Source organism: Engystomops pustulosus, chromosome 4 (assembly GCF_040894005.1).
Source record: "Engystomops pustulosus chromosome 4, aEngPut4.maternal, whole genome shotgun sequence".
Lineage (NCBI taxonomy): Eukaryota > Metazoa > Chordata > Amphibia > Anura > Leptodactylidae > Engystomops > Engystomops pustulosus.
In genome coordinates, this window is record NC_092414.1 from 185,216,894 (window position 1) to 185,239,266 (window position 22,373).

A 22,373-nucleotide genomic window follows, 5' to 3' on the forward strand; every position below is an offset into this window, starting at 1 on the left:
TGTATGAGGCCTTTTGTGTTTATAACTCTCTCACCATTGGAGTGCTGTGTGAATAGGCGCTTACATAGGTTACTGTAGAAAGGCTTTCTGTCGCGCCTGTAGAGTAATATGGAGCGCACTGAAGCAAGTCCGCAAAAGGGACATTGCTGCCAAATTTATGTACAAATGTGTAGGATTAGCATAAGATGAAAGAGCATATAATTGCTATCTACTTACTATTCCCTGAGTGTTTCTCCCCGGTACAATGCCCCACAGAAGGATTCTTTTTGCGATTCCACAGTGGAATTTTTGGGGATTTTTGGTTAAAGGGATCCTGCAGTTTTACATCAATAAGGCTCAAATAATCAAGCACGTGTCATGTTTACATTTGTTAGTATGTGGGGTGTTAAAATTCAGACTGGGCGAGATGATCAACCCACGGAGGAAGGGTTTCTGAACGTTGTTCTTTTATATAGGTGGTCTTTTCGGGAAGAAATAATCTGCCTTATTCAACGTTGAGCTGAGCATATTTCCTATCTATCTACACACCTGTATGGACGGCCAACCAATAAGAAAATATAGAGTGATGTAAATCAGGCAACAATTAATCTGAACGTTCAAGTCACAGCCAGAGTGGCCCATAACCAGGCCCATAACCAGGCCCATAACCAGGCCCATAACCAGGCCCATAACCAGGCCCATAACCAGGCCCATAACCAGGCCCATAACCAGGCCCATAACCATGGCTAGTTTTTATAGGTGTCCATTTACCAAATTGGCTGTTCGGACGGAATTCAGCAATATGTCCGGGTCAGGAGGCCGAACCTGAACTTGAACATGGTATGAGCTCATCTCTAGTGGTGGCACCAGTGTTGGGACCCCCATGAGTCATGAGATGAAGGGGTCTTTTGTACCCATAGATGAATAGAGTAGCTGTCACTTGTGCACCTTTCTCTTTATTGCTCTCAATAAAGCGTGCAGAGATGGCTGAGCTAAGTACTCTGCGACTTCCGTCCGTTCCATAGATTGTGAGTGGAGAAAACTTCCGCTCTTGTAAATTGTATGTGATTAAGAGATTTATCATCTTTATACAGTATAGGTAATGTATGATCTTTGAGTTCCGACACTCGAATCATTGGCGCTAAACTTGGTGGTTTCCTTCAGCCACATAGACGACTGCACATTGAGCAGTACCACTCCTCTTTGCGTGTTTGTGGCACTGAGGACCTCCGTTCTGGCAATCGGTAGGTGATCTTGAGTTACTTAATATGAAGAATCTTGTCCCTTCCTCCCAGCATGACTTTGATGGGGCAGGAGATATTCTGCAGACTTGTGTAATTTCATAATAATATTTAACAAGCATCCGCACGTCTTGGAGGAGTTTAGATATTATCGACTAGTAACTCCCGTAATTGCGTTACGAGGGAAAAGTGAAAGCAATTAATTAACAATGATTAAAAGTAAAATTAAAATGTAGATCTATATTGAAGCGCGCAGTAATATAATTCCCTGATTTACAGATCGTACAGGGGCCATAAATACATCCTGAACCCGCTTATCTATGAGCATATCTAATCAATGCTGAACATGATGTTCATGACACAAAGTGCTCCATCCGGCTGGACTACTTTTAGGAATGCTAGACTTTCTATGGGAGCACGATACTGGGAAGATTGTTTCAAGGGCCTGACTACGGCGAAATTGTCAGCAAGCAGGTTGACAGATTACAACACACAAACTTGTCAGGTTTTATGGTCCTACGTAAACTAAAGATTGTGTGAGGTAAACCTTAAAGAGGTATTCATTTCAGCAAATAAATGAATTGTTTGTATAATGAAAAGGTATACAATTTTCCAATATACTTTCTGTATCAATTGCTCAGTTTTCTAGATCTCTGCTTGCTGTCACTCCAGTGGACAGAAATCTGACCATGGTCACACAGGTGCACAGCTCGCTATTTCACACAGCTCTGAATTCTCTCTGATAATAACGAGCCGCGCACCTGTGTGACCATGGTCAGATTTCTGTCCAATGGAAGTCAAGCTTTCTATAGATTGACAGCCAAGGCCTAAGCAAGGCCCCGTTTCTTTTCCTCTAGTACTAGCTGTTTTCTTTTTGGTTAGGAGGCAACTTTCTGTAATTGAAACCTTTCTCCCTACACTAATTGTAATAGAGACGTGGAAATATCAGTCTCGGCCAAACATGGAAGGTCCCGGGTGACCATGCTGTTTCGGGAAAGTCCAGTGTACTAGATACAAGTCCGGACCTCCATCAAGGTGATATCCCTCCTGATTCTTAGACCACATTCACATGAACGAGCATACATCCGGCGCCATGGAGAGGAGGTGAGGTCGTAACACATGGAAAGATAGGACATGTCCTATCTTATTTCCATGTACGGAGCGGTACCCTATGGCTCCGTGCTGTACATACGTCCTCCATACATTTGTGTGAATGGGGCCTCTCCAGCGCCACTCTTTTGCACTGACTGTAGCTGGTATTACACCCGGACACTATTCATTCCCAGTGAGAAAATGCCCTCCTTTAGAGTCTCCATTTAGTTTATCTTGTGATGGAGCATCAGCGATGACGTATTAACCCATTTCATACCTTTTACGTGTTTTCCTGATTCAGTGACAGTCTCTTCCTGTAATACGTTTTCCTCTTCTCTCCTTTGCAGTAGTCATTCCCCATCATGCGTCTCGTTTTTTTTTTGCCTTACTCACGTTTCTCCATCTCTCGTCTCTCTCTTCATAACATGCTGGCTCAGCGCGTTTCTCTGGCTGATGATGGTTTACAAAGCTTCATTATAAAATGCCCATGGGATACCCAGGCCTCTCCTCTTTCACTTCATTCTCAAATACAGCACAGTCATAGTCCCCAGTAGTTCTCTGTACGGGAATGAATAACCCCTTCACAGCCGGGCAAAGCTAAAAACCATCAAAAACATTTCTCAACTAAATAAAAAAACGTGGCTTCTAGCAAGCGGCTGTGGTCGTACTACATGGGGGTAGACGTGACCATCCACTGGTGCTTTGTCTCACCCTTCATTTTATAGATTGTAAGATTATATCAATATTTTACAGAATTGCTTACATGACAACACGTAAATATCTACTCTTATGACCATTTTCCGCCTCTAGCTGTATGAGCATTGCATAGCCGGCAGGTCACCTTGAAAAATTTCTTAAGGCTTCTTGTTTGCAGAGAAGGTAGCAGTCTGTATTCTGTCTTAAAATTACCTGTAACCCTGGATTTGTGTCTCTCCTATAGGGAACAAATGTTATAATATTTAGATGTTTTCATGGCATATTAATGATACGTAGTAAAGATAGACAAAGGATTGTTGGCCGCTTCTGGTGATGGGGTTACCTTCTGCCTTGTTCTGTGCATGGAGTTGACTGGAGTTGATTTGTTTTCTCTTTAGAAATTATTGGTTCTTAAAGGGGTTGTTCGGGAGTGTAATAAATGTTATGTATGGCTTGGGGCACTATAAAAGCAATAAATAACATATACTCACCCCTTCCAGTGCTCCCGTTCACCTGTGGCGTCATTGCCAGGTCTCTGTTCGTTTATGGAGGCTGGTGGTGCTGTCCTGACTACTGCTGTGCACTGCTACAGCAGGAGTTTCTTGCTGTAGCGTATACAAACAGAAACACAGCAATGACAGACAGTGCCGCGGGTGAATGTGAGTGTTGGAGGAGGTGGTTAATTATATGTGAATTATTGTGGTCATAGCGCCCTAAGCCATATATAACTATATAATCAGATCAGATCTTCACAAGACATAAAACCACTTGATTTTTGCTAGAAAGCAACTTTCAAAATTATGCAAATTAGTCTCCAGCGCTCCTATGTATGTCACTAATTATTTATCATTTGTAAAGTGCTACGTAATTTGATGGCGCTATAGAAATAAAGATTATTATTGTTATGCACGCCTCCAGTGGGCATTAGCATCCATCCATCCATCCACAACATGATACCTAACAAAGTGGTTGATTTAATTTAATAACTTGTTGTATAACAAAACAAAAACAAACAAAAAATAAAAAACTTGTCATGGGTTCTCCTGCTACCCACGTCGCAGGCGCACCCGTGCCCCTCTCCGCTACTCTCAGGCTCCAGGTATAGTGGACCCACTGGACCACCACGGACGATGACGTAAGCTGACACCTGGGACCGGAGCCTAAGTGGCACCCGGTTTTCACCAGAACCCAACACAAAGTGGGTTGAACTTGCTTTGGCGTGGTACCACCAGGTCGTTCTACAGGTGCGACTTTAGTCACAAGAGCACCCGTGACACTCCTTATCTCCTTTTTTTAACTAGTCGTAAAGTGAAGTTATGAGATACTGACTGCCTTCAGCCACTTTCTGTATTTCTACAGCCATCTACTCTCCGTCTTCATTGAGCTCCATCTAGTGGTGGCTGAAGGAAGCTAGAAATAGAGATTCCCATCTGGGGCTTTTTTACCATATAGTATATTCTATCAATGTATCTCTTACACCACTCCCTCTAATTCACAGTCTGGTGGCTGTGTCTTTACAACTGGCCTCATTCCTTTTTTTTTTTATGGTAGCATTGAAAATAGCCAAGTGTATTTGTTTAAGTCACAACAAGACAGGTTTTAAAGGGGTCCCTGTTATCAGTTGACTTCCATTTTTGTGGATATGGCCTATGTGACCTAGATTCGGATACCCCTTTTAACAAGCAAAATTGTATCTGTTTCTTTAATTAACCAAAAACAAAAAAATTTTTTTTTTCAAAATCCGCTGCTCTATAATGTATTCACTATGGATGAGTAATTGCCTTTCTATGCTGCCGGTTAATGTCTTTCAGTTTGCTCAATGGACCAAGAGTAGTTTATGCATCTTGCTATTACTTTTACATAGCGAGGTATGAGTAGTAAGCTAATAAAGTAATTCCTGTTATTGCCTTTTCCATGTCGCTGTAGTGCAGTCGCTCTAGTTTTAATGCAATACCACTTCTCTTATGAAGACCTGGAGCACTTTACATTATGTATGAGGTCAAGGCCGCAATAAATTACCAATAAATGTCAGTCAGAGGGAGAAGATAATCCGGTTGCCAGACATCCAGCCTTTTTTTTTTTTTAATTTGTATATATGGTGCATATATATCTATGTGTCTGTCATGTATGGAGGGGGGTTATGGGTTTTAGATATAAACTCTGATGTATGTGTGTAAATAGGGCAATCCCATCATCAGACCCAATGCCATCAGTCCCTTTATGTATTCGGCTCACATCTTGGTACAATTGACTCTAGAAGGAGACTTGTGTCAATGTTTGACCGCTTTCAAACCACAAAAACTTGTAGCGAAAATCGGTAAATTTTGCTTCAGTTTCAAGAATAATAATAAAAAAATCTTTATATAGCGCCATCATATTCGGCAGCGCTGTACAGATCATGGGGGGACATATACAAGTCAAACAAGACATTGCAGTGTAATCACATGGTCGTATGAAACAATAGGAATGAGGGCCCTGCTCACAAGAGCTTACAGTCTAAGCAGATGAAGGGGTGACGCATAGGGTGACTTGTAAAATGGTCCCACCATTCTTTAAGGGATCAAATAATTAAATAATGCAGAATGAACCAGTCACCGATGCTATCAATCTGCATGCCTCAGTGCTTGAGACATTGGGGCACATTTACTAAGGGTCCGGGGACTGCATTACCATCCATTTGCGCCGCATTTAACAGTGATTTTTGGCGATCGGATTTTGGCACAATCGCGCCGGCTTTCATGCGCTACAAATCGGTGGACGTGGACGTTGGATTTGGACTACGCACAGGATTTAAAATTCAAATTGTGTCGCAAGACAATGCACTTACATGCACCGGGAAGAAGAAGGTGAACTCCGGCGGACCAGAGTGGGGAAGCGACACATGCAGGATATCGGGCGCATGATCTTGTTCAATCAAGGCACACCTCGGGGATCGCGCAGGGACCGGGTAAATGTGCCCCATTAGGTAGGTTCGGTTATCAGCTGGAGGCTGGCGAACCTCTGTCTTGTCCATGCTGTGGGTTAACGCAGAACTTCTTTATCCAGTAATTTGGAAATACAACGATAATGCAAAGTTACTATAATAGGTTATGTTTTTTTATTTTTTTTATTTGTGACAGTGGAGCTGTAAGAAGCCTTAGGCATAACTGTTAGTAAAGTAGGAATAGCAGCTGTCGTTGTGCAATGTGACTGTCTGTAATAGCCCTGAGCTGCACACCTAGCAGGGCATGTGTATACTCCTCGTGATATCATATTTACCACCATTAGAAACTGGATTCTTGGGAGAATGTGACCTTCATGGGATATAATTTGTTGGAGCTTGGCCTTGCTGTAGGTTGAGTATTGACAGTATAACAATGTATTTTGTTTGTAAATAAAATGTAGCATTTCTATTATGTTATGTCTGCATAGAAATTTCAGCTACCAGAGCCATTGTACCTCCAAAGATCCAAAGAAGGCCTAAAACCCAAGACTAACTCTAACGACTAATTTTGCATCAAACTCGCATCGTGTGCTTGCTGGAACGTCCAACCCGAATGCTCATAAACCGGTACCGAACTGGCATGCTGGGTTCCGTTCCGTTCTCTGAGCGCTAAGGCGAGACATTAAGACGAGAAAAGGATCCGAGTTTGTCGCAGCAGACTCTCTCGTGGGTTTTAGGCCTTAGGGTTGTTGCCCACAAGTCACTTTGGTCAGAGACACGCTACTTGCACTGGAGGGATACCAGAACATTTTTGCTGTAACATAAATAGAAAATATTCAGAGGGTTTTTAAAAAAAAAAATGGTTTAACCTAAATTGTTCCCACACCTCAGATCATATAACGGACCCTAAAAATGAAAACCCAGATCGGACTTCTTATTATTTTCTGGTCAACCCTTGACCTTAGAGCTTCTGTTTACCTCAAATGGACCCTAAAAATCAAAACCCAGATCGGACTTCTTACTATTTTCTGGTCAACCCTTGACCTTTAGAGCTTCTGTTTACCTCAAATGGACCCTAAAAATGAAAACCCAGATCGGACTTCTTACTATTTTCTGGTCAACCCTTGACCTTATATCTTCTGTTTACCTCAAAATCGACCCTAGATCACATGTGGGAAAGTGCCTGGTATAATTTGGGACTATTTGAGATAGACCAGTGATCCTACCAGTTTCCATCTTGTTCAAGTAATAGAGTTTGAGATGGTATGATTTGGTCTACATATGAAGCACGTAGCATAGGTTCGTCATAAAAAAATTGTAATTTGATGTCAAGGAGGTGAAATTTTAAATATTCTGGGATGCAGTGGTCCTCCAGAGCAAACACAAGGAGACGTAAAATATGTGCGCGGTGTCCTCCTACATACAATGCCTTCTCCTTGAACTTGACAGGCCTGTGTTATATGGTGAGCTATCTTCATCGTCACCTAGGCCTCCGTTGTGCTAGGAAGCCTCTTTACTTGTTTCCATGGTAATAAGATAAGTCATAGATTTGGGCCTATGTTTCCGAAGAAAAATGATCTTCTTGTGAAGAGGCCAGAGCGTTTCTTTGTACTTGTATCATCACTGCAGTTTCCCTCTTGTGTTATTTTCTTCTTGTGAGATCCAGATATTCATGGAAGGTTTACATTTAAAACTGTGATTGGAAGTGCCTGAAAGCACCGCAGATAATTTTATTTTTTATTTTTTTAATGTGATCTCATGTGATCCATGTCTCCCTCACATGTGGTTTACCATCAAAGCAGAATGTCCATGTGGGGTATATATTATTGCGAGAAAATGTTTGTTTTTACATAGTTTTACATGGTTTAAAAAACAAAACAAAACATGTCCTTCAAGTTCAACCAAGGAAGAGAAGGGATTTGGTGAGGGATTTAAAGCGTAACTGTAAAGTTACTGACAACAAATAGTTTAGTACAGCTGGAGAGAGACTTGCTAACAATTCCAACAATGCCTGTATCATGCTGTGGGCTTCCTATCCTGAGATATAGCCTCATATATCTATCATCCCTTCTTATAAAATCCTAGTCAGCTATTCCTGAAGTAGACTGCACTTACTGGTTGTGACATCAGCCAAGGGCAGTGAGGCCACAGCACTAAGGGCATTCATATGAATCAGGACAGCATGTTTTGTAATTGGATGACCTGAAGTGACATCACTCTGGGTCCGATTTTCTTGCACTCCTCTTCTACTGCCACTTCCAACAAGCCTCCTCTTTTCTGTAGCCGTTCTGTACAGTTTACCTTGGTTACCAGAAAGCATGACAAAAGGAGAGTAGACTAGGGGGGGGACAAGGTAAAACCTCTGCTTGCTGCTGAACACCTGCAGATAGCTAATTAGAGAATTTGGAAGTAGTTGCACCTCACCGATCAGCTTTTTTTATCCCCTATTCTTTGGATAAGAGTTAACAATAACCCTTGATATAAATCCATTGAATAGCCAAAAATGTGTACATTTAAAGGATTTTTCCAGGTTACAAATATTGATAACATTTTCATAGAATGAGTCTTTTATATTGGGGGTCCCAATCTCGGCATTTTCTTTGTTCTCAGCAGATGGGAAACGGAGAATGAGACAAGAAGTAGACTACTCCAATCTCTGAATAGTGGTCAGATCCGGTTACTGCACGTCATATCCCATTTGTTTGAATGGAAGCTGAGCTGCAGTCGCTCAGTTCTACCTCTGATTATCAGCTACAAATGGATTTTACATTGATATCTATTATTATTGACCTCAATGGTAAATTCAATCATTATGCGGACATTGGCAGCCTGCTTTACCCTTTAACCGGTTTGCGACTGCCCGCCGTGTATTCACGGCGGCGGTCGCGTCGCACTGCATGGAGAAGGCTCACGGGCTGAGCCCTCTCCATAGCCGGTAAGTCTTTGCTGCATATTGCAGCAAAGGCTTACCGGTAACATCCGAGATCGGTGCTAGCACCTATCGCGGGTGTTTTCACAGCGTGGGCTGCCGGCAAAGCTGCCGGCAGCCTCAAACAGATAGCGGCGCATGGGCGCCGCCATCTTACCTGGGATCGCCGCTCCCCGTGACGTCATCGGGGGGCGGCGATCCGTCTCCATGGTAGCCTCGGGTCTCATTGTAATGAATGAGGAAGAAAATCCCCATATGCTGCCATACTGTAGTATGGTAGTATATGATAGGATCGATCAGACAACCTAGGGTTAAAGTACCCTAGGGAGTCTGAAAAATAGTATAAATAAAAATTAAAAAAAGTTAAAAAAAAAAAATTATAATAAAAAAACCTAAAATTTCAAATCACCCCCCTTTCCCTAGAACTGACATAAATATAAATAAACAGTAAAAATCATAAACACATCAGGTATCGACGCGTCCGAAAATGCCCGATCTATCAAAATATGATAACGGTTTTTCAATGCGTTTAACCCCGTAACAGAAAATAGCGCCCAAAGTCGAAAATGGCACTTTTTTGCCATTTTGAAAAATCTAAAAAAATCTATAAAAAGTGATCAAAAGGTCGTACAGTCCTAAAAATTATATCATTGAACATATTATCAAATTTCGCAAAAAATGACACCACCCACAGCTCCGTACACCATAGTATAAAAAAGTTATTAGCGCCAGAAGTTGGTAAAATCAAAATAATTTTTTTTGTACAGGAGGTTTTAATTTTTGTAAATGTATGAAAACATTATAAAACCTATACAAATTTGGCATCCCCTTAATCGTACCGACCCAAAGAATAAAGTAGACATGTCATTTGGGGCGCTCAGGGAAAGACGTAATATCCAAGCCCACAAGAAAATGGCGCAAATGCGTTTTTTCACCATTTTCATTGCATTTGGAATTTTTTTCCCGCTTCCGAGTACATGGCATAGAATATTTAATACCATCATTATGAAGTGCAATTTGTTACGCAGAAAACAAGCCGTCACACAGCTCTTTACGTGTAAAAATAAAAAAGTTATAGATTTTTGAAGGTGGGGAGTGAAAAATGGACATGAAAAAACAGGAAAGGGTCCTTAACCGGTTAATATCCACTTTGTGTATATTCTATTGGAAGCCATTTTTAGATATATTTTTTTTAGTTATATTTTATATTTAGATCTAGTTGATTATTTTCATCTTTATACAAAAGATTTATTCCCCATCTCGCTGGACTGTCCTAGTAGTAGCAGATGTTGCTGTAGCTAATACAGTGAGACCTGACTGTGGCAGGAGGCAGAGATGCCTTACATACCTTTTCTCTACCGCCACGTATCCTTTGTCTTGTGGATTAGTAATATCGGGTTTGACCTGAATCAACCTACTCTACACTATAAGGGAATGTTTTCTTTCCATCAATATTTCATCCACAGGGATTCGGTATCCGCCCCCCCCCCCCCACCGATCATAAACTATATCTGCAGTTACAGAGGATGACCACGACACAGAAAACGGCGCCATCTTCTTCTGGCTCTGTGAATAGCTGCTCAGGGATGGGGTTGGCACTTGATGCCATAGTGATAAAATCCCGTAGCGATAAAATAGTAGGGATGAGAGGACCCGAACATGGAGATCTGGTCCAAGGGTACGTACCCGGAACCTGAACTCCAGGTCTTGGTCTGCTCAACTCTAGTCTAGTTGTCAATTTATCACTGGGATGTATTGCTATTTAACACGCTGTAACCCTCCTATTTTGTACATTCTACAATGTAACTTTTTTAAAAATTTTCTCTCACTATAGCTATATAGGGTCTTGGTTTTTTTTGTAGGACTAAGGCTACATTCACACTACTGTATGGAGGACGTATATACGGCTGGCGTATATACGGCCGATAAACGTCCTCCATAGACAGCAATGGGCGTACGGCGCCCTACGGGATCGGTACGGTGCAGCACACGTACCGCTGGGTACCCGGGAAAAAGATAGGACCTGTCCTATCTTTTCCCGTAATACGGCGCCGTGCGCCATTACTTCCTATGGAGAGGGGCGGGGGTGAGCTGCGCTCACCTCCTCCTCCTCTCCCCGTGCACTGCCGTTGCCCGCTACGGTACGGTACGGGCGGGCAACGGCAGTGTGAATATAGCCTAAGAGTACTTTTTATAAGCACAATATTGGGTTTCACCTATTCCACTGAACTTCTACGAACCATTTCTGAACAATGGGGCTTATTTGCCAAGGTCCCGCCACTGCATACACGTACACACAATTTTTGTGCTGAAAAACTCGGCTTATACTCAAGTTTTTATACGGTAATTAATGTTCTAGTTGTCCAGCCTGTGTTGACACAGACATGAAAATGCCAAAATGTGCAGGCCTAATCTAATACTATAGATTGATGGCTAACCGCAGCCATTAAAACACTTGCGTCCATGGATGACCTTGGATCTAAGAGGTTTAACACTTGGGACCAGACCGTTTCAGGCCCTGAGTGCCGGTGCAGTGCTGTGATAATACTGCAGCAGGACCCGATGTCATAAAATCTTCTTCTGAACCCCAGATGTTGTCCCCTCGACAGCCGCCGTAAAAACTTTGATACGGTGCTTATAAAGGGGGTTAATAAGATCTGGTAATGTTGGACTGTACCTGACTGACCGTTGTATTCCTGCTTCAGTCAGTTTGTTATTCAGCCATATAAATGAGGATCTGGGCAGCCTGGGTGTGGTGTTCCCATGACTGGGCTGTGTTTCTTGGGTGACATGCGGTTCAGGCCGGGCCGGTGCTGTGTTTGCTCAGCCATTTCCTGACAGTCTTAGGAAAACATAACAAATTCCACATTCAGTGGCGCTCATCATATATAGAGACGCTTCAGGCCACCGAAATCAACCCAAGCGTGACATTTCTCTGCTAGTTTCTAATTTTATACCTTCATTATCCACATGGATAGTTTTTGATATAATTAACGGCTCACACTCAGATTCTTTTTCTAATAATTATTCGTGATACATTTGGATGTGTCCAATATACATCATACACCTCCCTCTTTTATGCCGGGTTACATCTTTGTATGGGTGGGGAAGATCTGTCCACACAACAAACACCCTGTGGGTAAGTTGGTGGGCGAGTGATGGATCAGATTTACACTGCACACCAATCTCTATTCTACAAAGAGAGCCGGAAGCTCACAGCTCCATCTTTAGTGTAGTGGCTATCCCTGCTTACTACAGTCACCGCTCTTAGTGAGGGAATGCACAACCTGCACCCCATAAATGACCTATGGATGACCTACCCACTAGATGAGTCTTTAAAGGGGTTGTACCCGGTTAGATATTTATCCCATAACCCCTGATGGGGGTTAAACTGCTGTGACCCCTGCAGCTCCTGAGAATGGGGTCATATTCTTCCTAATTGAATGAAGTCACATGTGAAGTAGGCATCCTGACAACCTTTTGAGCTCAGTGGCTCGTATGAATCTCCTCTTCCCCAACGGTTTTGGAGTGTCTATGACCCGCACGCCACTGTGGGTATGTTGGAGACCGGGCGAATTAGGGGGTGAACACCCGACCCTGGAAAATTGGCTTAGTGCTGTCACTTCTAAAAAAAAAAAAATCCCTTCACCTTGTTACTGGCACTGTCCGTTGCTAGTCTTGACACGCCGGGATCACCTAGAAAAGAAACCTATAATTTGCCGCCAGGAGCTTGGGGATGAGATGTCCGGCACTCCGGACTGCTAATTATGCTTGCCCCCTGCACCTCCCGCTCCCATGCTGGGAGAATGGGAGACTGAGAGGACGTGACGCGAGAGACTTGAAGTCATGTCCCTCTAGTGATCTCCATTCCTCTCCCAACATGGCAGAAGGAGTTGGTGAGGGCGTGCACACTTGGTGCCATTCTCTCAATACGAGAGTTGCCCCGCCTCCAGATGATATCAGCTTTCTACGTGTCAGCAATTACCCATAGTTATTTGCATTTATCACATGGCATTACCAATGCAACTGAACCAATAGACTATAAATTGATCTGCAGTATGACCATTAATGCTGCGTTTATCCTTTGCAATGTAATCCATGAACGAATGGTAGAACTGCTTTGATTACTGTTGCGAAAATAAATTAGAATTTGACGTAATATTTTTTTCGGCCTCACGCACACGAACGTAATTGGGACCATACAAGATGCTTTTGGATCACGGCCCCCATAGACGTCTATGACTAGTGGCCGGTCACTACTGTATGTTATTACTGTGTCTTATTGCTAGAGCATAGTATGCGACCTGGTTATAGGCAGGAGGTCATTATCTTCAGGCGTATTTGAAACCAGCTGCTCTATGTATTTAGGGGTACAAAGGACCCCCATTCTCAGGATCTCTGTCCACTGAGAACTCCACCAATCAGCAAGTTAGGTATGTGGCTGGACAATCCCTTAAAGGCAGCACCCAGGCAATGCATTAGTGATTCATATTAAAGGGAATTTGTCAGCTGTTTTGACCATAATAAACTGTAGAACGCGCTAAGTATAGACCCTGGAGATTTGGATTGAACCTTTTTATTTGTATGGCAAGTAGCAGCAGGACTGTGAAAAGTGAATTTTTAATCCAGGTTTACAGCTCCTGGGGGCAGGTCTTTCGTCCTAAATAGCTTTCAAAGTATCCAATGAAATCTTGATACAGCTGCTACAGGTAGCAGAGGGGAGGGGCAGTAAAGTGCAGAGAGCAGAAAACTCTTCAGTCTGAAAGACCCGCCCAGAGCCCTTGCAGAGCTGGATTATAACTCCGCTTTTCACAGTCCTGTCACTACTAACAACAAACGAATCATTACACAGCTCTCCAAGGTACATTAACTAACATTTCATGCAGGTTTGGATGGTCAAAACTGCTGAAGGATTCCCTTTAAGAGTGTTTTAAAAGGCCATGCAGGTCTTGCTTTACTGCTGCTGCGCGGAGGGAGAACCATGGCCTAATAACTACTTCATGTAGTGAAACCACTAGTGCCTACTGTAGCTTGTAGATATGTGCGTGTCATATAGTTTATAGCTATGCTGAGGATTTCTGAGCATAACTCATCCTGTATTAATCTTTGTGAAATGTAATGTACTCCTGGTATCTGTAACAGAGTGACTCACTGAGCGACAAGCTCTGCACTATGGCATGATTCATGTGCGCTCACCCCGAGTAACTTTTACAACGGATTCTCTCAAATATGATCTACCGCTCCATTTATGTGGGGCATAACGGACCCCCGTTCTTGTGATTCTTGAGGGTTCGAGCACTGGCACCCCCACTTTTTAGAAAGCCCATAGGATAGGGAATAACTTTTTGTGACTGTACCAACGCGCCTCATGTCATTAGGCTTCCTGAAAAGTCATACTTGATGTTAAGGGGACTGCCTTAAAAATTAGCTAAGAGGCAACGTTTTAACTTTTCCTTCTCTGCAAATTCTGCCTTTATTGGCAAAGTCAAAGAGCTCTTCTTTCCAGGACGTGATCCCCTCTGGTGACGCCTATCTTAGTAGTATTATAACTTTTGGTGTTCTTTCTTATGTCCATGTGCTTGCTTGGACCAGATCCTAAGTGAGCAAAGGGCTGGGAGGCGGAGGGCGGAGGGCTCTTCACCCCCAACCCCTCCTAAATTTTTGCCTAAATACAGAACATGTTCTGTATTTTGTGGCGGGCTGCCCTGCTCTGTCACAGTGTGGTGACACAATGGGGGTCATTTACTAAGGGCCCGAATCATGTTTTTACGGTGGGTTACCGGAATTTTTCCATTTTGCGATGATTTTCGTTGAATTGCCCTGGGATTTTTGGTTCACACGATCGGATGATGGCGCCACTGCGCCGGCATGCACGCGACGGAAATCGGGGGTGTGGCCGAACGAAAACCCGAAGGATTCGGAGAAACCGCCGCATTAAAAAAAAAAAAAAAAAGTGTCGCTGGACACGCGCTTACCTGCACCCGGCCCAGCTTGGTGTACTTCAGTGCATTCCGACGAACTTCATCGCAGCAGCGACACCTGGTGGACGTCGGAGGAACTGCCTTAGTGATTCGCCGGAAGTACCCGAATCCACCGCAGAGAACGCGCCACTGGATCGCAAATGGACCGGGTAAGTAAATCTGCCCCACTGTGCTCACTGCACCGTGCCCGGGTGTTGATGACGTCTATGGGGGCTGTGATCTGGTCGCAAACCATTACAACTCTGCCTCCCGAACCGCCATGGGAGTGAGCCCTAAATTCAGCCCTAAATTCAATGCAGTAACATCTTTTTCTCATAGATACAAATGGATCCTGATAAGTCTTCTTAGATGTGTCTAATGTTTGCGGGTGACCTTACTCCATTGTGTATGGAAAATTGTATTTGTATTCATTATTTTTCGGAGACAGAGTACAAGTAACCACCATGAAGGGCTGTGGTCGCAGCCTCAGCATTGTCTCACTTATCACTGACCTTAGAGGTGACTTGTAATGTCCTTTTAATTTTCTGGTAAGGGCTTGTAGAAAGCCACTTGCTTGGCTGAGGTGATTGGCAAGATCTCTGCCTCTTGTGGTCAGCTCTGTAACACTGAGAAATCTCATCCATCAAGAGACCTTGCTTCTGGAAATCTATATATGGTAAGAAATGAGTTGAGGTCTAGGGATTTTCTTCCTCTTATTCTTCTTCATTCTATTACTATGATATGCCATCACGTTATGATCCCTAATGTTGAACCTCTTGGACCCCGACCGATGCTGAGAATGACTGCATATTGGCACTGTGGGCGCATATTTATTTATTTTTTAATTATTATTTTTAAAGAGATCTACCATTAAAATCCATCATGATAAACCAGATAAACTTCGTCCTAAATCCAGACAGCATGACTGTGGTTATCTTCTTATATTTGTTATCCATGACCTCCTTCCTTCTAAAATTAACTTTTATAATTATGCTAATGAAACTCAGGGGCTCCTGGAGGTGTTACCAGAGACCTTCCATGCTGCAACTTCACAGGCTGTTACAGTGTGCAAAGAGCACTCCCCAACCTTTTCACTGTGTGAATACTGCTGCAGGAGTAGGAGGTTGGGTAAAAAGGTGTAACAACTTGTGAAGATCAGTACAGAGGGGCGCTGGTGACACACAGGCTCTTTAGCATGGTTTTAAAAGCTGATTTTGGATGGAAGGCAGGATGGATAACAAATAAAAGAAGATTACCACAGTCATGGTGCCTGGATCTATGAGTAAGTGCCCCTGATTTATTATGGTCAATTTCTTTTTAGTTAATTAGGGAATGGAATTAATTTGTTTCACTCCAAATGGAATGATTATTAGATACTGAAAACAATAGAAATGTCAGATTTCGGGGATGGATTGTATTGGAAAGAAGATGAAATTCGGCATTTCTGTGTAAGCGATCCTTTCCTGCCTGATGCAGTTCTGCTCCTGGGATATGTAGTCGTCCTTCCCTCTCAGAGACCATCTGTTCCCTGTTACGGATCATCCACACCTTGGAACAAATGTATTTTTATGCGAATAAAAATAACTGGAGGAGGAGAAAGAACCTAAACAATGTCCTCACCGCTTCCTGCATCCATTCCAGAATAGAAACCGACCCCATCGTTCTCAGCCCCATAATAAATGCAGCGCCCCCAGGAGGCCGCTGTCCACCATTACACACAATCTCGTTTGCATTGAAGATCCGGCCAGGGAAGAGCACGGCGATGCTTGGATGTAAATAAGAGTAATAGGTTTTGACCCCTTTTGGAGGATTTATTGGAGCTCTTTAAGTGAGGTTCCAGCTTGAGCGTCCCTATGGGCGATGCTTTAGGGAATGGCTTCAATAATAACACAGCACACGGCTGTGTTTTGTCTCCATAATATGGCGTCCATACTTACTGTACCTGTAATTATATGGCGGTACTATTGCTAGTATGAGGGCAATGTAGAAATAGCATAAGATCGATGTAGGCAGCAATTGGACCGTCCCAGTGTAAGTACTGACCTGTTAACTTTTTTGCATTAATATGCTTCCATGCCCTTCTATTTTTGACGGTTGACTGCTTTGCACTACAATTTATGGCTCAATATTACCTGCTTATGAGTAGTCAAGAGTTTGCCCTAAGGCTTCATTTACATCTGAATTACGTTTCAAAATGAAATCTGGGCAGGACGGGGAGGTTCCCCCTTCCGTATGCATTGGGGTCTTGAAACGCAATCTAGATGGAACTAGTTAATGCAATCTCAAGACTGGGAAGAGCTTGGGAAGTACGCTGGCAGGATAGATGCACAAGGGGACAGCTCTGCAGATGTTACTCAGAGCAAGAAGTATCCTCAGAGCTCACATGGGCGACTCCACATTGAGTATACCCTCTGAAGGTAATTAGCGATGTATGAGGGATATTCTGGGAATCTTCCTTCAGGATCTACTTAGTAGGTAGATTCCTGACTGTAGATTTCCTTTATGCAGATTCTTTGTGCCTTTTTTCCTGCTCCTTCTTTCTCTTGTAGTGAGCAGTGTATCCGAAGTCGTGTACACAGCATTGAGATAAGGATAGTCAAATAAAAATTAAGTATTTTTATACCCTAGTGTCAGACCAACACTGATCTCCTATTTATTGACCTTCAGTCCCAGAATGTGGACCTTGGTCCCACCAGAATACTCTATAGGCAAACTTTGTTTGTGTTTAGAATAGACCTTTATATTGATGTACAGGAAGTTCCCAGGTTACGTACAGGATAGGTTCTTAAGTTGAATTTGTCTGTAGGTCGGGTGTCCTTACATCGGGGACCATCTGTATATTTTATTGGACCTTTGCGACCTATTAATGAGTCATAATATAAGGGAAACTTCTATGGGCCTGCAATATTCTGTTGGTCCAACCCAATTCGTGTACATGGCTTCTTTACATTAACTTTACAATTGTTGCATCTGTAAATAACGTGTAATGTGAATGGAACAGGATTTATATATTTTCTAGTGTTGATTCTAATCTTTTTTTTTGTTTTTTCTTGGACAGGTGGATTTGCCCTGGTCTTCCTTGTACGTACCAGCAATGGGATGAAATGTGCTCTGAAGCGCATGTATGTGAATAGTGACCATGACCTTCAGGTTTGCAAGAGAGAGATTCAGATCATGGTAAGGGGGTGATGTGAAATGGGTGACTGTATAGTGTTAACCTTTTGGTGCTGTATAGAAAGCGCAGAGCATAGCAATGCATCACATTAATAAGCTGCAGGAGTACAGTGACCTTTACACCGCTCTCAGATATACAGGACAGTCCCTGTTTTTCCTAATGGCCTTGGAATATTGCTGGGGGGCTCTGTCTAGCACTTTGGTGAATATAAAGTTATCCAATGACTAATATTGTTTTGTTGGTTTTTTTTAGAAACACAAATAACCCCCAAGATATTCTGGGAATAATACAATAGTGCAACCTACTTTTTCTGATAAGCAACCTCTCTCCTATCACCTCATTGAATGTTTCATGGTGGATCCATGGTGGGGGTAGTGGATCCATGGTGGGGGTAGTGGACTGCTTTTTAAGCTGTAGTGTCCTCTCTGTTTGACAGAGGAGATGCTCTGCAGGTGCAGCCTAAGGCCTCATTCATGTGGTCGCATTGGAGGTCGTGATCTGGTTACATGATTTGCATCCAGAACACGGCCCCCATAGATTTCAATGGCTTTTGGTTACTGTGACCGTATCGGGCGGCCACTCCGTAAAGTATAGGACTTGTTCTATACATTGCCCAATATGCGGCTCAGCCACTCTTCTGCCTATTGGAGGGAGGAGGGGTGATGAGAGCTGACCCCTCCCTCCTCCTCCTCTTGGCCCTGTACTCGCCCGGGATCCGGTCCTGGTGATCACACAGCCGTGTGAATGAGGCCTAATACTGCATTTACATACGTCTAAACTATAGCGGGAAGGGGCTTGACCCGATCGCATATGCGTTTCAAGTGAAGTGTATGCAATCTACAACAAGCACGACATGTTTTGCATATAAACAATAAGGGCAGGATATTGGGTAATTTCCCAGTATACATCTATTAGAAGTTCTGCTCTGCTTTCTTGATATGTAAAGTGACGCCTCCTGTCTTTTACCTCATCAGCCAGACATTCCTGACCATAAAATGGCCTCATGTGATCTCTATCTCACCATGAGCAATCGCCCTGCCAAGACCTATAAGGTCTTCCTCCAATAAGGTCCTAGAAGGGCAATTGCTCATGGACAGTTGGGGATCACATGACCCTCCACCATCGGCCATTTTATGGTCAGGAACGTCTGGCTGATGAGGTAAAAGATAGGAGGCCTGGCTTGAGCTTGCTCAGTGTCTAAACCATCACATCCTCCTGCGGCAGAGAGTTTCATAGTCTTGCTGCTCTTACAGTATTGAATCCCTATCTATGGGTGATGGAGAGACAGGTTTTACCACAGTCTTATCACATATTCTAATTCATTGTTAAATTCCTGTGCGAAAGCAAACAAATCTGTAGACTGTGCAGGAGGCTGGTAAAATCTCATCCACTTGCCGGCTACTGTATTCTGCTGCACATCTTCCCTGTACAAGTCTGCAGCTTATCAATGCTACAATGTGAAACTCACATGGGAGAGATGTGTCCAGTCCTGACGTTCCTCCTCTACCAGCAATATCAAATTATTACAATAGCATGTTAGGTTTTTTGGACTATGACCCCCTGATTAAGGATTGTGAACATCCTACTAACCACTTACTCCCACTAAAGTCTGAAGATTGCTAAAAGATTTCACTGAATAAAATAAGTTATCCTTAAAGAGAACCCGTCATGCAAAATAACCCCCCTAAACTAAATATATTTTCATAAACTGCCATTAGAGAGCATTGCCTCTATACCTTCATTGTCCCTCTACATGCCTGTAAACCTAAGCAATGAGGTCCTAAAGCTGTATGCAAATGACCTGTGAAATGTCCAATGAAGCATTAGCATATTCAAGCTGTCCACCTTATTCATGAGTGGGAGGCACAGCCACGCCCCCAGTGCATGACTGACAGCCTGTATAATGATGTGAGGCTGTATAATGATGTGCTTCCTGGTGCTGGCGCCCCCTGCAGCCTGTGTGTGTATAGGAGAGATACAGCAGGTCTAGGCAGCCATGTTACAGCAGAACATGTCAGATTCATGTGTAGCTGATGTCTGTGTCTCTCACCTGTATATTAGGAGGATGCAGCATGTCAGCAGATGCAGCACACACACTAGCAATGCTTTACTATACATTACACATAGACATGAGCAGGAGGAGGAGAGGGGAGGGGGAACAGGGGTGACATCACTGCCTCTGACCATGTGACCAGCCTCATTTACATGATAAAAAATAGATGATATTACAATGAATAATGTATGAAATAACTAGATAAAGGCTGTGATGGGATCCTTGTGAGCTGCTCCAACAGGTAGAGGTGACAGGACAAGTGACACAGACCTGATGACAGGTGTCCTTTAATGTTACCCCTCAAGGGATAGGACACTATGTCCAGTCTGCTCAGCTCCTCCTGCTCTATAACATGCTACCTGCACATATACCAATATATCCAATCTGCTCAGCTCCTCCTGCTCTATAACATGGTACCTGCACATATACCAATATATCCAATCTGCTCAGCTCCTACTGCTCTATAACATGCTACCTGCACATATACCACTATATCCAATCTGCTCAGCTCCTCCTGCTATATGACATGCTACCTGCAGGTTCTAGTACCAAGGATTTGGTGAGTCTGTAGCCGCATTTGGTTTCGGATTCATGTGAGAAAATGTATTTATGCAGTATTTTATAGCCTCTTATTGAACTGCTCATCACTGCTCTGTTTTGTTTGCAGAGGGATCTCTCGGGCCACAAGAACATAGTCGGGTACATAGATTCCAGCATCAATTCTGTAAGCAGCGGAGATGTATGGGAAGTTCTTATCCTCATGGACTTTTGTCGAGGTAAGGTTAAGTGAAGGTTTTTAATATTTTTTCATTGAACTCCTGGAAAGAGAAGCCTGCCTCTTACCACCTCCACAATTTGCAGTTCCTTTAGATTCCCCTGTTTTCTTTTGTTTTGTTATCAATCCCTTTATGCCTCAGCACAACATCACATGACCAGCCAGAGAAAAAAACCTTCATAGATAATGGGGGTGTCTTGTTATTATCCAAAAACATGTATTCTCCACCTATGTAGAGCCACGGATGCCCCACTAGGGGGATTCTGGGAAAATATGCAAAGTTTCCAGTAGTGAGGAGACCCAACCAGGTGGAATCAGTGCTGTCTACATTTAGGAGTCTGTTTCTTCTGGAGTCGATTTATTGGGGCACATTGGGTCCTGTCGCGATCCCCGCTGTGCGTTCCCCGACGATCAAGGACTCGTGCGCCCGATATCCTGCATGTGTCGCTTCCCTGCTCAGGTCCGCCGGAGTTCACCTTCTTCTTCCTGGTGCATGTGAGTACATTGTCTTGCGACACAATTTAAATGTTAAATCCCGCGCTTAGTCCGAATCAGTCGGGTCGCCTGACTGCCTGCTCCCCCGATCTGTGTCGCATGAAAGCCGGCGCCGATGCGCCAAAATCCGATCGCGTGCGCCAAAATCCCGGGGCAATTTGGGGCAAAACGAAAATAATCGCAAAACCCGATGAAAGCGCGGAGTTCGGACACTTGGTAAACGAGCCCCAATATGCATCTCATCCTCCGTTTGGATTATGGGATCCCTTTAAATAAGTAACGATGTATATTAGACTCTCCTCTCCCATACTCTTTGGGAATGTGTTGTGCCCCTTTTATACAAATAATCTGTTCCATTTGCTTCTTGTTTATGCTGTGAGCACATGATGCCAGGTTTTATCCTCTGCTCTATTATCCCGCGGTCTTCATCGCCCAGTCGGACATAATTTGCCTTTTGCAGTTTTTTGCCATCTGGTAATTTCTAGTGAGTAGAATGGATAGGGAAAAGTAAGAAACAAATCTAGTTCTTTTATTTTCCGTTGCAGGGGGACAAGTGGTGAATCTAATGAATCAACGTTTACAGACCGGATTTACAGAGGCCGAGGTGTTGCAGACCTTTTGTGACACATGTGAAGCGGTGGCTCGTCTTCATCAGTGTAAAACTCCAATAATCCACCGAGACCTCAAGGTAATCATATACCACACTGTGCGCCTAATAGCATCATCTCCTACCGGGTGTCTCTGCAAGATAATCTAGAAATACCAAGAAGCTAGAGGAACTGGAAAATATTCTGACGCTGCAACTCCCCCGCCATAGGAGAATAACTTACTCCCAACACGCCAAGTCATTAGCAATGGGGACATCAGATTATCATCATGATTCAATACAGCTAATGCTAATTTCACACTACCGTTCTTACCTCCTATAAAAATAAGTAAAGAATGGAGGTTTAACGTATCGATTAAAAATCCCAAATCCATTATGTTCCGGTTAGGCAGGTATTTGACATCCATACAGTTTTTTCAAACGAAAGAAAAGTACTACAGCCTCCGTC

At 43.3% G+C, this 22,373-nt stretch overlaps 1 protein-coding gene and 1 long non-coding RNA gene across 13 annotated transcripts in view; one reads left to right on the top strand and one right to left on the bottom strand.

The window, feature by feature from the left end:
- The window catches only part of LOC140127785 (uncharacterized), a 50,895-nt gene extending 48,097 nt beyond the window's left edge, over positions 1-2,798 (bottom strand). The window contains exon 1 of the long non-coding RNA XR_011855061.1: positions 2,590-2,798. This is a non-coding gene — a long non-coding RNA (uncharacterized lncRNA). The remainder of the gene's footprint in view (positions 1-2,589) is intronic.
- The window catches only part of AAK1 (AP2 associated kinase 1), a 72,648-nt gene that overhangs the window by 3,675 nt on the left and 46,600 nt on the right, over positions 1-22,373 (top strand). For all 12 annotated transcript variants that reach the window (XM_072148860.1, XM_072148864.1, XM_072148865.1 and 9 more), the window contains exons 2-4: positions 17,879-17,997; positions 20,716-20,824; positions 21,864-22,006. In XM_072148860.1, the coding sequence (XP_072004961.1) occupies positions 17,879-17,997; positions 20,716-20,824; positions 21,864-22,006 (371 nt within the window). The remainder of the gene's footprint in view (positions 1-17,878; positions 17,998-20,715; positions 20,825-21,863; positions 22,007-22,373) is intronic.